The sequence below is a fragment of the Lissotriton vulgaris genome, chromosome 4_1 (assembly GCF_964263255.1).
Source record: "Lissotriton vulgaris chromosome 4_1, aLisVul1.2, whole genome shotgun sequence".
Lineage (NCBI taxonomy): Eukaryota > Metazoa > Chordata > Amphibia > Caudata > Salamandridae > Lissotriton > Lissotriton vulgaris.
In genome coordinates, this window is record NC_141691.1 from 608,776,613 (window position 1) to 608,794,681 (window position 18,069).

The 18,069-nt window shown below is 44.1% G+C and overlaps 1 protein-coding gene across 1 annotated transcript in view; it reads right to left on the reverse strand.

The window, feature by feature from the left end:
- SFRP4 (secreted frizzled related protein 4) overlaps positions 1 to 18,069 on the reverse strand; it is a 130,896-nt gene that overhangs the window by 17,756 nt on the left and 95,071 nt on the right. Inside the window, exon 4 of the mRNA XM_086964841.1 lies at positions 10,902 to 11,100. Coding sequence (XP_086820967.1) covers positions 10,902 to 11,100 — 199 coding nt within the window. The remainder of the gene's footprint in view (positions 1 to 10,901; positions 11,101 to 18,069) is intronic.

Sequence of the window (18,069 nt, forward strand, 5' to 3'; positions counted from 1 at the left end):
GGAGAGACCCCATACTGAGAATGACTGACTGTCTCTCAATTCCCTCCCCTCCTTGTTGTGGAGAAAAGGTTGGTATTAGTACCCTATGCGCCCATGATGGATTTGGGATCATGAAAGCTTCAACTTCCCCATACTGGAACATAAAGAGCAGCACCTCCAACCACTTGTTCTTACATTTCCTGGGCAGCTGTGCTGAGGCTACCTCATGTTACTTGGCCAGTTTCAGCCTACCAAGCTGCCCTCATTCAGGCCTAGCTATACAGTTGAGCTTCCTTCACAGGGAACAAATCACTTTTCCTGAAGGTGCAGTCCAGCTCCTCTTGCAGGCAAGTATGTTTTCCTTTTTTCCTAGGTCTAGCTGCAAGGGAACTGTCTACCCTTGACCAAGGACGTAGATCCACTAGGAAACCTTACCTTCCCTGAAGGTATTTAGAACTCAAATGCCTCACCAGAGAAAGAAGGGCAAAACGGAGAAGGAAAAGAGAAGACAGGAGCGCTTCCTTGGAAGAGACTATGTCAGGAATACAGTTAAATATTAGCCTCCCTGTATGCAGATTACACCTTGTGGAAGATGGAAGCATTCTAATTTAGTAAGGTATAGACCAAAAGGTCAAATGCACAAGAGTTTCTAAATAAGGACTGGTTCAGAGAATAGGGGAGAACAGCTAACCATGATTCAGAGGGAATGGATCTAATGAGACCACAAGACCAGACGTCGACCAGGCTATGAGAGCTCAGAAGGAGCTCCCCCGCAACAGCTCCTCTACCCAGGGACAAGAACACCCTCCTAGAAACCAGGGAAAATTACACCTGTCATTTTAATTTACCTACAGTCTAGGACTGCCCGACCAGCAGATTATTTGGTAAGAGGCACCACGGTGAAGCGGAGAGTACTTGTTTTATAATGGCGCCCATTCGTGCAGGATTCTTTCTCTAGGATCACAGTTGGGCCAAACATTTGCCAATTTTTTAGCATTTGAGGAAAATAAGTGGATGTGGAAACTTGATACAGTTAATTGTAGTCCAAATGGTGGGCTATTCCTGTACGATAAAAGGCTCAAAATGGATCCGCTAATACTACTGTTTTTGAGAACCTGTTTCTGGATTAATAAAAAATGTTGATTATGTGTGTATTTTGTAAAATTGGTATTGTATATATTTTTTTACCGTGGTAGAACATTTTTGACGTTATAATCATAAATATTGCATTGCAGCCATTATCATTACCTTATATTAGCTTTAAGAAGGTGGATTATTTAGACGAAATGCTGACATCATCTCTGGCGTTTTAACTATAATTATTGTCCAAAATTATCTTGTGATAATTAAGTGAACTCTTTGGAATTACCCTCAAGACCTGGCTCTTCAGCTAAGCAGATCTGAGGACCCCCCCCCCCCTCCTCCCAGAGCCTTTGAGACCCTCACGAATGAGTAGTGCGCTTACAACCCCCTGATTGATTGATTGATTAAATTACTTGGTTATGGACAAACATGCAGAACTATGTGTAATTGTATAATTGGTGTGATCTTTCTCTTACATCCTTAACAAACGTCACAGTGCAGTATTTTAAAGGAACGGGTGTATATGTAGCTCACAAACAGCCTACTGTTTTTTGGAATACGTGAAAAGGCGTTTGTTAATATGATATATGTTTTGCATAGCACTTAAATAACCAGCATGGTATATCAAGGAAGTTGCACTCAGACATACCACTTCTATAGGAGTTTAATGGACTTGTAACAACCTGATGTGGTAGCCGTTAGTTTAGGCTATTCCATTATGATCATTTACATTCCAGACACTGTCTAAGTGGGCAACAAGTGGTGGTAATTAGGTCTTGAATCATTAGGCATTTAGCAATCCTGGAACAGTGCAAAAGCTATTTGCTTCCCAGAGTGCTAGTTTGGTCGATGGGAGCAGCGAGCTGCATGTGGTCATGAAACACAGTTTTACTAGTTTGGTTTTGAATTCTTTAGTGATTGCTGCACTGTAGTGCCAAACGCAGGGGCATTGCTTCCTGGGAGTGTGACACCCCCTGATAAATACATTCTTGAATTGACAGGTAGGTCTGGGGAACCTGAATTGGGTCTGCTTTGGCTGAGTTGTTTTTTCTTGTCATCCTGATTTGACTGAGTTTTTAACGTGTTTATTTTTTGGCTCAGGAACATAAATATATTTGGGTTCAGATTTACGAAGATATAGCGTTGCGATTGTATCATTTGTTTGAGGCAAGCCCAAAACAAAATCCTTTTTAATATTTACAAAGCCAATCAAACGTTGATTTGTGTGGCGTTTTAAGAAAAAGTAACACAAGCATCAGGTAGGCGTTCCAAGGGTTGAGCATATGCATTCATGTGCATACACCCAAGGATTTTGACGCAAACCCATATTTACATAGGGCCACAGTTACAAAGATTTTGTGTCTGGGTTGCGTCACTTTTTTGACACAGCTGAAGGCAAAATCCTTCTTGGTATTTACAAAACCACACAAATCTTGATTTGTGTGACTTTGTAAGAAAATTTAATGCAGCGCATTGCGCTGCCTTGCGTTACTTTGCGTCAGGTAGGTATTCCATGGACTTTAATGCAAACCTGTATATACAAAGAGTTGTAGACATGGGTTTGTGCCAAATTTGTGAGCCGGCCTGAGGCATTTTTTCCTCTTTACATGTGTGCTGAATTCTGTAACACACATACAAAGGTGAAAAAGCCTCAAAGGATAGTTCTGTGCAGGAAGGTACGACTTCCTGTTAAAAAAAACTATCCTTAAGAAGACACCATTGCACTGTGGCGCAAGGTGCCTGCTTTGGTGCAAGGCAGCCCAAAGACCAGAAGCACACAGAGAGAATTTCACAATTTCTTTGATGATATGGCACAATTCTGTTCTCTTCAGGTGACGCAATGCAACAACTTTGCTTGCTGCTCTGCATTGCTCCACATCTTTGTAATATGCCCCTTAATGGCCGCTTTACCAAAAAAGTAGCAGCACCCATAGGAACAGGCATATGTACTACTTTTTTTAATTCACTAATATTAGAAGTAGTAGGCATGGAAAGCTACGCCAGTCTCAGGTTTCCAGACATACTACTGGCAATTCGACACCCAAATCATGGGATGAATGCTTACAAATAGTCTAACTGGCACACTTTCGGGAGTATGTTATGTTAATAACATTTCTATAGCGCACAGCTGCCCCAGCCAAGGGGCGTCCCGGCGCTTCAGACAAAGTACCCAAAACATAACACAGCCGAGCGAACACAGCGACACAGAAAACAAGAACTAGGATGGAAGAGGGAACAGGTGCATCTTAATCGCCCTCCTGAACTTCAGCAGCTCATCAAGATCTCGGATGTGAGGTGGAAGGGAGTTCCACAGTTTTGCGGCCAGAACTCGAAAAGATCGTCCTCCCGCCCTGCTCAGCCTGAATCGAGGGACCACAGCCAGGTTTTGGCCCGCGGATCTGAGAGAGCGCAAAGGCACATAAGGCACCAGGAGATTCTCGAGAATCTGAGGAGAGGCCAGCTTAAGGATCTTAAACGCTAGGCACAAGGTCTTAAAATGGATCCTCTGAGCCATAGGCAGCCAGTGCAAAGAACGGATGGTTTTCTCCGCAGAACAGAACCTTGGTAGTCCTACCAGTGCTCTGGCTGCGGTGTTCTGAACGCGTTGCATCCGGGCGATTTGAGCCTGGTTGGCCCCTAACAGGAGCGAGCTGGCGTAATCGAGCCTAGATAATATGGATGCCTGTATAACCAACTGCCTAGTAGGGGCATCAAAGAACCTCAAAATAGGTCTCAAGCCTCGAAGGATGCCAAAACACGTGGCCGCCACTCTCTTAGTGTGGGCGCAAAAACTAAGAGCAGGGTCACGCCAGACCCCCAAGTTCTTTACTTCTGAGACTGGGAGTGAAGTTACACCCAGTTCAGGGGGCCACCATGCATCACCCCAAAGATCAGTCCTCTTGCCCACAACCGTAACCTCCGTTTTTTTGGCATTGAGTTGGAGACAGTTGGCATTCATCCAACTCGCTGCTGCCAGGAGTCCGTCCCGGAATCTGGGGGCGTTAAGGTCGGAGTTCCCACTCAGGACGACCGCAAGCTGTGTGTCGTCAGCATAGGAGATCATGGTCATACCCCAATGCTTGACGACATCCGCCAGCGGTCTCACATATAGATTGAATAATGTGGGACTCAACGATGAACCCTGAGGCACACCCAGCTCCAAAGGATAAAGCTTGGACTCACTAGGCGGGATGGCATCTTTGAAGGTCCGATCAGAAAGGAAGGAGCTGAACCAATTGAGTGCAGTGCCCGCAACACCCGCCTCGCCAAGACGATGGAGAAGAATCCTGTGCGAGATCGTATCAAATGCGGCACTAAGATCGAGTAGTACCAGTGCCGCAGTCTGACCCGAGTCAAGCACAGAGCGAAGGTGTTCAGTCATTGAGAGCAAGGCTGTCTCTGTGCTATGTCCTGCACGGAAGCCATTCTGGGTAGGATCTAAAATCCCAGCTCTCCCAAAGTGCTCCGATAAAACCCCATTCACATAGGCCTCAGCAATTTTAGCGGCCCAAGGCAGGAGAGAAATCGGGCAATAGCTCGCAGGTTTAAGGGGGTCCATAGAGGCCTTTTTCAGTATGGGTGTCACCACCGCCTGTTTCCACTTAATAGGAACAACGCCCGACGCGAGCGAAAGATTGATAAGCTGGCATACTGGAGGGAGCACGATAGCAGCCGAATTTCTAAATTGGACTGGTCTCAACTGATCTGCTGGTGAGCCAGATTTTATCTTGGAAGCCAGTGTGAGAAAAGTCTCCATCGACAGACTAGGAAGTGAGGATAACGTTTCACACGTAGTCAATGTTGAACTAGAAGGCTCCACTGCCGGCGCCATAGTGGAAAAAGTAGCATGGGAGTAGAATCCCACACCTTTGTTTTTCGCCCAATGTGCCACTGTAGACAGAGGACCTGATTTAGGATTTAGCAGACATAGTAAAGGAAGACAGGGTGGCAGAAGACTGTACTGCCTTTATTCCACCCGCCAAATTTAGAATTTAAGTTCCTGTCACGATAGGAAACATTTAACGAACGGCTCTTTCAAACATGACTGCTAACGATCAAACTTTTCCAAAGTTTTTAAGTTTTTCAAAAACAAATTCCCACTGGAGTTTGTGCTCAAATAATAAAAAAAGGAATCACACCAAAACACGAGATTTCTCATATGACGTGGGGGTCATTTAAATATTTTTACGGTCCCTCACTGCCAGGACATACCAGTTATATCCTGGCGGTGAGGGAGAATTAGAAAAAAGCTTTCTGACTGTCCAAGCTAAATAGGTCAGATGGCTTACTGCTGATGGCACCTACTACTTCGGACTGTTGAAGAATGTTTTACGTTGACGGAATAAATTGTACTCCCTCAGGATAAAACTTGCAGTGCTCTGGACTCAAAATTGGGCGGACAACCTTGGGTTTGGCTGACAAGGTATTTGTTCCCATTGCAATGGAGTAGCTGAGCGGCTAACTGTAAATCAGTCCCCGACTGCAAAAAATGTATTAGCCCTCATGGGAACAGTCAATCCTGAACCTTGGTCACCTCACACATTCGCCCTATTTCCTACTGCTTTTTCAGTTAGGAAACTTGTGATTCACTCCACCTGAATCTCACTGACTAAGCTACACCACTGCCCGACTGTAATGTTTTGTGACATATATGTGAGTGCATACGTTATTTGTAGGAACACTATTATTTGCTAGGTAAAAAGACCATTGGAAATAAAAGTAATTGTTGAAGTTTCAAAAGTTGACAAACAACTTAGTTAAGGTGAGCATGGGGATTGAATTGTGTTTCAATACCCTGATTAGATCTGATCCATTTAAATAATTTAAACAGCACGTGATGCTTGCCTTACATAGCCTCACGAGATTATACTAATTTTTAAGACTCCTTAAGTAATGTGCTTGAAAGCCAGCTAGTCAGTATTGTTTAATGGGACAGTGAAATTTTCTGTGTAGAGGTTTCCAGTCTTTTTGTCAGTAATCAAACAAACTGTTTAGGTTAGCAGGTGTTCCCTGTAGATTGGCATATCCCTAACAATTGGTTTTAACTTTGAGAAAATGAGAACAAGGAGAATGCACAGCAGTAAATTTATATGGGAAACCTTTTTTGCTAGGGAGAATTCAGTGCAAGGGACCTGTATAGTTGTGAAATGCTTTCTTTTCCAGTTACTCTACGATTATCATGGATACCAAGGTCTTGGCCATCAGGACAGGGAACATCCTAGCTATATACGTACAAAGCGCAAGGCCCAACTGTAAATAGCAGATTCATCGAGACTTTTGAAGCAAATACTCTGATGAAACTTGTTCAAAGTATTTAATGTGGGTAGATTCCCAGACATCCCACCAGGGCCGGACTAGGAACCAAAACTGGAGCTGGCAAAGTGCTAGGCCCACCGCCCCCCCCCTGGGGTTGTGGGTGCCGACGAGCTCTATGCCATGGTCGGTTTTCGGCCGATTTTGTTACAGGGCAGATTTTGAAGCTATGCTGCAATAACGACCCTGTAACAAAAACAGTCCCCAGGGGCCCCAAACCGGCCCCCAACCCGTGCGGCGCACCGAGGGATTGCCCGGTGCCCGCTACGGCCAGTCCGGCCCTGCATCCCACAGTTGTGAAATTCAAAGCAAATCTCAGGATCTGAGGCCTTCTAGTCGTGCTGTATAGGTAAGGAACTTGCTATGTTAAAGGGGTGTTTCACAGGCGAGGGTACCTTAACATTTGATCCACTTCAAGGCACTATGCAAGCGTCGTTCAACAGGGATTCTAGTTATGGGAAATAGTGTGTTTGTAGGTTTCCTACTGTCTATTTGATAAAGTAGGCCATATTTTTAAAATAACTCAATTTCGAGCATGAATGTTAGGTCACTTCTGTCTTTAAAAAAACAGTCGCTAATTAGGATCAAATTAGCAACTCAATAATAAAGCTCGAAACTGGCAATGCCGAACCCAGCGTAAAAGGAGGGCTGCGCACAGTAAAAAAAAAGCCTTTCTGACACTTCTGCAGGGAATGGTAAGAGAAATAGGACGGAAAACATTAGGATTCAAGAGGAAAACAGAGGCTTTTTTAGGAGAAATGTTATCATGGCTGTTTTCCAATCATCTGACACCCTACCGTGATTAAGCGAAAAAAGGTTGAACAATGAAGTGATATGTGCAACAAGAGGAGTAAATTGTTTCATAATATGAGCCATGTTTGAGAGAGCCTCAGGATTTTGAGCAGGTAATAAGCTGCAGAACTGTAGGGTATGTCAGAGACGGATGTACCACTAGAACCATGTTGAACCACAGTGACTTTCCTTATTATGTCCCTGAATTTAGTGATTTTATCAATGAAAACATTTAATAGGGTCTCACACGAAGATGTTGCGAAAGTGGGGACTAAGTTTGTTTTGTCCCAGGAGCTGAAAGAACATCTAGAAATTAGAACCGTGCCCTAGTTGTTTTAGAGGCTTGAATGATCCATAGCCAATATTCTTTCTATTTGGCTCATCAGATCTCCCGTTTGTGGAGAGCTAGAGCGTCGGTGTGCCTTAGGGACTCATTACGATGGAATAACGATCGCCACAGCCGCGCTGGCGGTGGCGACCGTTACGCCATTCTAAAGTGAAACACCCCACCATATTATGATGGTGGGGGGTATCCCGGCAGACGCAAAGTCCGTCCGCCGCTTTTCCGCCAGTCGGAAATGGCCGGGCGGTGCCTAGCAGGCACCGCCAGCCATATTACAATGTGGCTTGCAGACAGGCCTTTGAAAGGCTGGCGGAGATTGGCGTTGTGGGCCCGTTGAGGGCCCCCAGGGGGGCGGGTGTGCACTAGGGGGGTACTCATGGTACCCCACTGCAGTTCCCTGCACCAAGTGGCAGGCACCATGTGGTGCCTGCCACGTGGTGCAGGGAAATGCCAGGCATGCGATTTTGACATTGTGGCGGGTGCAGCACCAGTCGCAATGGTAAAATGAGTAATGTGACCGCCAGGGTGGCGGTCACATCCTAATTCGTGGTGCGGGACCGCTGCATGTGGGGCGGCCGGTCTTAACACCGCGAGAATGGCCATCCTAATAGGCCCCTTAACTCTGGAGAATTTAGCAAAGTCAATAGGCCTGGCTTCTCGCATTCTGAGTTACAAGCCAGACCAGTAGCCAGACAGCAGGATCAGCAGGAGTTCCCCAGGTGCAATGAACAGCAGGAGAGGTCCCTTTTTATACTGCTGCCAAGGTCAGCCTGTGCAGCAACATGAACTGGAGCCGCAATGAGAAGTGCTGGGATACAGAGAGTTGGGAAGCATAATTTAGACTCCGAGCGGCAGTCAGGAGTGGCTGCTAACCTGAGAAGCCTGTCGGACATAATATACTTGTGCTCACTGTAATAAAGCATTTATCCTTCAACCGATGCATCCAGGCAACATTTTTGCAATTGCCCAATCTGTTCATCAACTATCTAGCCAGGCACCAAGCCAAAACCATTCAAGTAGGTGGTAAGTCAGTCGCACTTCCACTTTGTGTTGGGCAGCAAAAATATTGTTGGAGAGCAGGCAGTGGTCCTAGGGACCACTGTCTGTTCTGAAAAAAATAAACGTTTAATTTTTCTGTTAAAAACGCTTAATTTTTCTTTTTGAAACGCATCCCATTTTCCTTTAAGGAAAACAGGCTGCATTTAAAAAAAGTTGCTTCATTGAAAAAGCATTCACAGACATGGTGGTCTGCTGACCCAAGCAGGCCACCATCCCTGTTAGGGCCGGCCATTCCTAATTTGTCGCAATTTGCGACCTGCCTCATGATTATTAATGAGGCAGGTCCCTTGCAACCCATTTGGGAATCGCAAACAGTGTCTCAGACACTGTTGTACATTCTAATTTGAGAGTCGCAAATTGCAAGTTGCAAAAAATAGCAAGTTGTGATTCGCAAAATGGAATGGCCGTACATCTGGCCTTGGTGCAATTACTCAGAAGGTTTAAACATTCAAATACGTTTATTTTTAAGCAATTTATGCCATAACAGTTAAAACACTGACATGTTCAACAAATAACGTAAAAACAATCGCAATTCCTAAAAACTTAATACAACCTGGATACAGTTCATAAAATGGTACTCTCTGCACATCATCTATTTGATTTGATTTAATTTTATTTATTCTAGTCTAGTTATTATGTAAAAAATTAAACTGCAAATGGAACACGAATGCCCTTCAACGCACTATTAAAACCAATTTCCACCGAGTAGGGCAATATTTGGATTTTACGAAACATCCCAACTATCAAACATGTGCCTAGGTACAGATACCAGGATGTGCGTATACTTTTACCTTCTCAGGGCAAATATACCTTTTGGAAACTATAGCAATACACCCTGATGGCTCCTTGCCGACAACTGTAGGATACAAGTGAAACTGAGCACAGACCTACTGCACAGAATTTACATATTCTGTTAAAAGTATAACAATTTGTCTAAATCACAACAATTTTTGTGACAGCCCGGTACAAATTAACCTTGGGAAATTGACCTAAAGAAAGCCATTCTCAGAAGGTTACCTAGACTCCCTCTTCTAGGGAAGGCATTTTAGGAAATCTAGGATTCATATACGAGGGTTTTACTTGGTTAAGGGTCATAACCTTGATTACACTGTTTCCACATCACTTTGCATGCACATTGTAGATATAGCCTCAACGTAGGGAGAACATTTAACACTCTCGCCCCCCACCAGTCCTGATGAATACATTGACCCGCATGGGGCATGAGTAATTGGGAGAAACATATTGACCTCTTGACATTAGGGATAGCAAAGTTATTGGCAGAAACATAATGACCTCTGGACATTAGGGACAATAGACACCCTTAATGTCCTTACACTTTTTCATGTTCTTAACGTTACCGTAGGGAACAACAATACATTCCTCAGTTCACCTTCAGGTAATTTTGCTCCATTTACATCAGTGTCCCAAATCCTAGCATTCATAGTATCCAACTGCAGGGAATAATTAAACCAAGAGCAAATGCATCTCCATAGGAGCTCCTGTGACTGGAGCACACCTGGCAACGGGTACCTTTTTTTCTTGTAATGCGTGTATTAGACGCGACGATGAAGCGTGGCTCCGTAGTGGCAGAGAGTTAGTTATGCCTCGCGCTGCATAGAAATTTCCAGTGACAGCAAAACGCAGGGATCTATATAAATTCTTCCTATATAGCGGACTTATTTATTTATTTAAGACATTTATTAAGCGCACTGTCACTTTGCAGGCATCCTGGCACTGACTGGTTCAGAGGAGCGGACGTTAACAGATGGAGCGTGACCTTTCAAGGAGTTGCCTTGGGAAACAGCCATGTTTTGATCTTTCTCCATTCCGTAAGGGACGTTATATCTTTTTATTTATGTATAACAATCTTGGAAGTACGAAGTATATTACACTTTGTTACTCTCCATTCTTCTTACTGTTAATTACATTACTTTTTCTCACAACAGACCAATAGCACAGCAGCATACCATACCAGCCTTGTAGGCAATCATACATACTGAAATTCAAAATATGACTGCCCGCTGCTACTCTGTTAAGGCGAGCATACTGCAGACCACGATCATTGCCCACTTTTTGTTTCTGTCAGAGTGCATTACCGTACTTCACCAGAGGCACACATCATTAAAAATGACCTCCATGTAGTTTACAATCCCATGCTCGCTGGATAAATGCATCTCGTTGTTAAAACATAGCATGTACTAATTCACTTTACAAAAAAACTATTTTTCTTGATATTGTAGTCGACTTAGCCCCTCAATTGTTTCTGCCATACTGAGCGTACTTAGCTTAAATGAAATCCTTTTAAGATGTGTCTTTAATCGCTGCCACTTACCTGGAGCGCCACTCGTAACACATAATGAGAACATCTTGATTCGGGGAAAGTTGAGGACACTGGCAGGAGGAATTGGTAAAAAGTGGAACTTGGGTACGAGGGATTGTTGTTGAAGACTTGAGAGTCTCTTTCACATCAACCACTGTGATTATTTCGTTGCAGTTGCTTCTGCTCACACTTTTCACTTTTGCATGGATAACTGCGGAGAAAAGCATAGACAATCAGGTACTAATTTACACAAATGAGTACCTATTGTCAAGCAACATCGATTCAGAAAGAGATTGTTGATATAATTTATGCAACATGTCTGACATAGTGAAATAACTTAACATGCTAGTTAGTCATTTATCTGCTGCAAGCTGGAGCACCTCAGGAAGGTAAAGTGCTTGGGAATGTTTTCAGAAAAGCAAGAGACAAAAGACATAATAAGATACTGAAAATGCATAAGGCAGTATTGCATAAATGACTCCTGAAGCCACTGGCATGGCTTTCCTCTCCCCTAAAAGTATCAGGTGGTCAGGCTAGGATGTCAAATGCTGCAGTATTTGAGAGCAACCTGTAAATACCCTTCTCAATAGCTAGGCTTGGATGCCAGGAGCCCTGGTGCAAGCAAGGAAAATGCTCCTTTGAGTGCTGGTGGGGATCAAAAATGCAGCCATCATCAGGGTTCAGTGGGCCCCTCCGATCTCTGGGTCCCAGTGCGAAGCATCTGCTGCACCAATGGTAGTTATGCCCGCTGGCTCTACTCTGAGAAAACCCTCACTCTTGGCTAAGAGTGGGCAAGTGAAAGGAGTTGGTAGGGCAGATATCACCATGGTGGGTATGCAGTCCACAAATCCCCATCCTAAAAAAAACAGTTGTACATGGCCCTTGGCCCGGTTTAGGGGCCTCTGCATGTACTGCCTGGCCTTTAGCCAGGTCCTGTATCGTGCCCATTTTACCAAAACTAGCTGCACGCAGCCTTTGGTTATGAGCATCGGCCTACAGCCAGGCGTTGAATAAGGCCCATGTTCCTCCCTCATCTGCTTTGCACAGCAACTTCTCAGAGGAAAGCTGGACCTATGGCCAGGATCTACTCACATCTCATGCCCCACTAAAAGCAGCTCTGTGAAAGGCCTTCAGCCATGTGCAGCACCCACTAGTTGCAAGGCTTGGCCCTTATCCCAGTCCGGGACCCAGCTTATGGCCATTCCAAAATCATTGCACAACAGGTTTTAGTGTAGGCTATCCATACCACCTGCACATGATAGGAGGCTGTACATGGATGCCTCTAAGCCAAGTCTTCTGGAAGGACGTAAACTCAGCACCCATGCCCAGCAAATGAGCTGTGATTGGCCTATGACCTAAAGCAGTCTTCAGCCTTCTGTTCAACCTCTGTCCCATCAAAAGCAGCTGCACAGAGCAAGAGCATAGAACCAAGCCTTTGGACCCATCCCACCAAACAGGTTGCCTTTTACCGCAAGCTCTGAGTTTGAGTGCTTCACCTTGCACACAGAATTTATGACTAAGAATTGGTTATATTTATTTCACAGATAATTATGGGTGAGGTCCCAAAAATGAAGCAACCAGAATTGCAGTACCAGATCAGACAAATAGCAAGGTTGAGCTCAGATGGGTACCGAAAGGTAAAAAGTCCTGCTACAGGAGTTTAAATTAACATTGGGGTTCTGTAATCCAGTCTACTGTAAAGGAATATAGAAACAGGTAAGCCAGTTCTAACTTTGAATGAGAAACATGAGATATCCATGGCTATAAACTTGATTAGCCAAAGCTCTACTGAGATGAAAGTTTAAAGTTGTAGTCTCCTGAACTGAAACACCAGTGTAAAACATTCAGTTATAAGTTGATGGGTGCAGGGGGTTGAGAGTTCCACTCAAGAACTAAGCACATTTATTTCGAGGGTGAACCACGAAAAAAGTCTCTAAATAAGACTGTTTTTAACCCTCTGGAACGTTGGCACATAAGCAGTCAGGCTTAACTTAGAGGCAATGTGTAAAGTAATAATGTAAGAACACAACACAAGAAAATTCCAAAATTAATTTAGCAAGCAGAGAAAATGAAATAAATAAAAATAACCACAAAGCAACAAAAATCCAACAAGTAGAACCGGAGTTATGAATTTTTACATTGCTAGGTAAAAAAAGCATCAAAAAGCACAAAGAGTCCTCGATCCAGTTACTATATACGCAACCTATGGCGAGGGTCCGTGTCAACGGCTCGGTGTCCCGTTCTTTTACTTTACAGAAGGGCACAAGGCAGGGGTGTCCCATCTCGCCGATATTGTTCGCATTAACGCTCGAACCCTTGGCAGCATGGGTCAGAGGAGATCCAATTATTTCGGGCATCAGTGGGGGGAGCAATGGGAGGAAAGGATATCAGACGATGTTCTTCTGTACGCGACGAGACCGCAATTCACAATTAATAGGTTGCTACAGATCTTCAAGCTTTTTGAGGGCTACGTGGGTATTGGATTAATTGGGAAAAGTCCCTATTGTACATGTTATCGGATGGGCTGCCCCCACAGTTGAGTGCCAACTCTGACCTCCAGATTAAAACAAGTTTTAAATACCTGGGTATACAGATTGAAAAAACAGACGCAGCGTTCCTGGCAAGGAACCTAAAACCCCAGCTTGATCGGTTAAAAAACAATGTCATGCATTGGAGGAAGCTGACAATCTCCTTGATGGGAAGAGCGGTTCTCTTCAAGATGTTATCCCTGCCCCAGATTTTGTATATCATACAGAACACCCCCTGTCACATACCAGAAAAATTCTTAAGGGACATAAATCAGTGAGTTAAGGAAGCTGCTATGGTATGGGGGTGAGTGGTCGCACTGGCCAAATTGCAGAAAGGGGTGTACGAGGGAGGGTTAGCTGTCCTGGATCTCCAAAAGTATTATTGGGAGTCACAGTTCATGGTCATTAAAGATTGGGCCTTTGGAGATAGGAATGATACGGCATGTAGGGTTGATCACTGGGCGATGGGGATGGAGGTTACTTGCGGGTATTATACAATAGGGAGTGTCAGGACAGACTGCCCCAGCACACCTGAATGGTACAGATGGCATGGACTAAGGCTACTTGATTCCTGGGATGGGCTGGAAGGCTGACGGAGCAGACTTCTCTATGGATCAGTGACATGCTTCGTAAGGTGGGTCGACTACAGGGTTTTGCAAAAAGGAAAATGATAGATATTGTACGTTTAGGGGATGTGAGACAACGACAGGCGCTGATGACTTTTTCAGAGCTACAGACAGAATTTCAGTTGGCACCAGCGGAGCATTATATGTATTTGGAAATTGTAATATGCGCTGGGCAGCCATCTTTAAAATGGAAATAAGGTTCCCGAATATAGTACACTAGAAGACAGATTATTACTGGATCCAATCCCGGAGAAGGCATTGTCTTGTACATATAAAAAAAAATATGAATAACTCACCAGAACTATTAACTAAGGTCAGAGAAGCATGGGAATCCTAAGTGTGACTGTTGGAAGATGATGACTGGGTGGAGGCTGTACAGAGTCTCCAAGAGGTAGCAATTAGGGCGCGATTGAGATTAGTCCAATTGTGGATATTGCATAGGTCCTACTACACCAGCCCCCTCATGTATAAGTCAGGGCGCATCCCAAAGGAAGAGTATCAGAGGGGGTGTACTCAGAGGGGAACATTTTTTTCATATATTGTGAGACTGCCCCATCATACAGAAATATTAGAGGAAAGTGGTCAGAATTATGTCAGGGGTTTTGGAACAAGAAGTCCCCCTCGATGCCAGGTGGCATATACTGTGTGTGTCGGGTGAATTGTCCTGGCCTAAATATCAGAGAAAATGGCTACAAGTAGCAGCAATGGTGGCCAAAAGAAGCACTGCCAGGGCATGGGGCGCAGTCCAGCCACCTAAAGTCTCCCAGTGGGACAAATATATGGACTGGTGATGCGCGGCCAAAAAAACAATTTACGAGAGCCGGAAGATGCCTGAAGAAATGGGAGAAAATTTGGCACAGTGGGAAGATTAAATGGGGTACGGGGGTGTAGACTAGTTAGGCCGGTAGAGGCAGGGAGAGGGGAGATCCTCAAGCTAGAATTAAGAGGAACTACTAGTGTTGTGACATGTTTTGTACAGTGGACTTTGTAACACATCAAAATTGTATGTCACCCAATTTATGAACAAAATCGTAATTATGCTAGTTGATTATTGTTTAATAAAAAAGAATAAAAATTAAAAAAAGCACAAAGTGCCACTCGCTGGTATCCAAACAGGCTGTACCGGGTCAAATGAGGACCGGTCAGATAGAGGGACCAGGTTTGTCCTAGTGAAGAGTTTGTCAATAAACAAAGACCTGGTTACAGATTACATATTGAAAGTTTTAACCTGTAAGGGAAGGTCGCACCATTTCTTATCTTGGTGAGACAGGGTTTGCTGTCTAGTCATATACCCCCCCATATATGTCATCTTTAGTATATTAAAACCAATCAGTGCAGGCGGGACCCAACAGAACTTTGACAACTAAGCGGGCACAAAAAAAGTGAGGTGAACAAGAAAGCGCCTCACGTAAGCAACACTGGGAGAGCTACTGGTATATAGTCATCAGTTAGCTCAGTGTGTCATCATTGGTGCTTTCTTGATACAAAAGGCAACATAACCAAACTCCCAAATGTGTATCACTTAAAGAAAAAGGTGTATCAAGGAAAGAAAAATCAAACCAAAGATTAAAACCTAAAGATCCCCGTTATACAAAGAAGGCTCATAGTGCTCTTTTATAAAGCTAAAATTGAGTTACAGCGAAGCATTGCACCTGTCTTTAATTTTTAGTGTCTATACTCGTTTATAACCCCCATATCATGTTTAGACCATTTGAATCTGAACGGCCTAAAACCATTTTAATCCGAACGGCTGAGTGAAGAGTTTACCTTCTTAAAGTCCAAGTCCACGAGAGGAGCATCAACCGGAGCTATAATTTGGCGGGAGCTCCAATAAGATCCCTGCCGGCACAGAGTGCAGGTCGTCGCTGGAGTAGTAAGTTGGCAGGAGACGCGGGCAATTGCTGTAGGGCGAGATGAACAGGTCGCTGACCGAGGTTCATGTTGATAGGAAATACTGCGATTGTTGGTGATGGGAGGAGCCTGCTCGTGGATGCGAAGAACCCCAAACTTTCTGATTTTCACCTGGACCTTGGTTTTGAAGCAGGAGGCATACAGACTGATGTCAGCCATGGGTGCAGGACCTGGGGGGCACTTCTTGGGGATCAGGACTCACTCCAGCAGAGTTCAGCAGCAGGGCTTAGGCAGGTTCAGTTGGTGCTGGTCAACTCCTCAAACAGGAGGTCAGTCCTTGGAGTAAGTTCTGGGGATCCTGGGTTCAAAGCAAGAAGGTCCAATCTTTTTTCTTCACACAGTACAGCTGTCCTTCTTCTGAATATTCTATAAGTCCAGGCGTGTTCTGATGAGTGGTTCTTAGGGTGCCAGTTTAATTCCCGGTGCCAAACTTTGTGTGGGGAGTAACCCCTGGACTTCTCCCAAACTAGTTCTAGCCAGTACTCCCCTCTTGAAAGGGTTTGGCTCCAACCTAACTTGGGGGACCAAGGCATGGGCAGGCATGATGTCAGATTCCTTTGTGCGTGCTGCAGGCGGGGTGCTTTGAAGAGTAAGCAGGTCTGGGAAAATTTCCCAAGTCATCCTATCAGAAAGACCCACTCACTCTACACCCAGGCCTCTTTTGCTCCATGCATGGAAGGAGTACACACCACACCACAGGAGAGTCATTCACAGTCATGTTACCCTGGACACTGGTAGAAAGACACATTTAGTTATAGCCAGGAATAAAAATAACTTGCTAGAAGAGCCATGTTCAGAATTGTAACTTAAAATCCAACTTTACCATTAGAAGATTTCAAATTACCATTCAAATGAGTGGAAGAATTATTTCTTAATCTGTTCCCAAAGTAATGTTATTGCTTGTTACGTGTAATAAGGTAGCCCAGTGTTAGTCTATGGGAGAGATAGCCTTGCTACGGAGTCAGGACATGTAAAACGTCAGGACATGTAAAATGTAAGTACACATCTCCTATATACCGTGCACCCTACCCCATGAGCTTTGACTCCGGTGACTTATAAGCATTGAAAAAGAAGGTTTAGTTCAGGCAAAAAGGTTTATTTTGCCAGGTCGAAATGGCTGTTCACAACTGCAATACAGGCTGCAGTGGCAGGCCTGAGACATGTTTTACAGTGCTACGTTAGTGGGTGGCATAATGAGGGCTGCAGCTTACTTGTAGCATTTAATTTACAGGCCTGTGCACAGGTATTACCATATACTAGGGACCCCGTAAACGAATGTGCCAATTAGTTGTATGCCAATTTTCCCATGTTTAAGGTAGAGAATACAAACATTTTACCACTATTTAGTGGGGTGAAGTGCACAGAGCCTAAAACCAACAAAAACAAAAGTAGGGCAGTGGAGGTAAAAAGTCGAGGTAATACAATGCCAAGGTTGTCAGGCCTAACAACCAGTATAATAAAGATTAGCAGAATAAGAAGCTACTTAAATATGATGTAAGTTAACTTGCCATTCACTAATTTGTGTACTTCGAAAAAATTGTCGACCTCCTCAGTCAGGGCTAAAAATACTTCTATAGATGCTCGAAGGTCTAACAAAACAAATCACATATGTTTAAAAAAAATCCTTTAAAGTCTACCCCTAAACTTCCACCCCTTTAATATTCATGTTTCAGTGGACAGCAGAAACTAATGACTAGGGGTCAAATCAAAAATCTCTGATGTGCCCCTCCTCTCAAAAGCCAGGAATTAGATGTGCATCCATTTGTAATTCCCACATTTCAACATCTGAAGCACAGTCCTAATAAGCTTACAAGACAACTTAGGAAAAAAAAACATTCAACATCCTACGTAAAAAAACACATTGTCCTCTGTCAAAGGCCTTTTATTCATCTAAGCCCTGGGACAAAAGGGTATCATCTCTATCCTTGATGCCACAACTACATTAATCAAGGTATGGCTGTTCCATTAGCCATGCTTCCTGTTAGAACCGGCTGTCTCTAGTTGGCAGAGGTATGCACTTCTGACAAATAGGGACACTCCTTTTCTAGTCAGGGCAAGGGGATCACACCCTTCGATAACCCCTGCTCACCCCCTTGGTAGCTTGGCAGAGCAGAA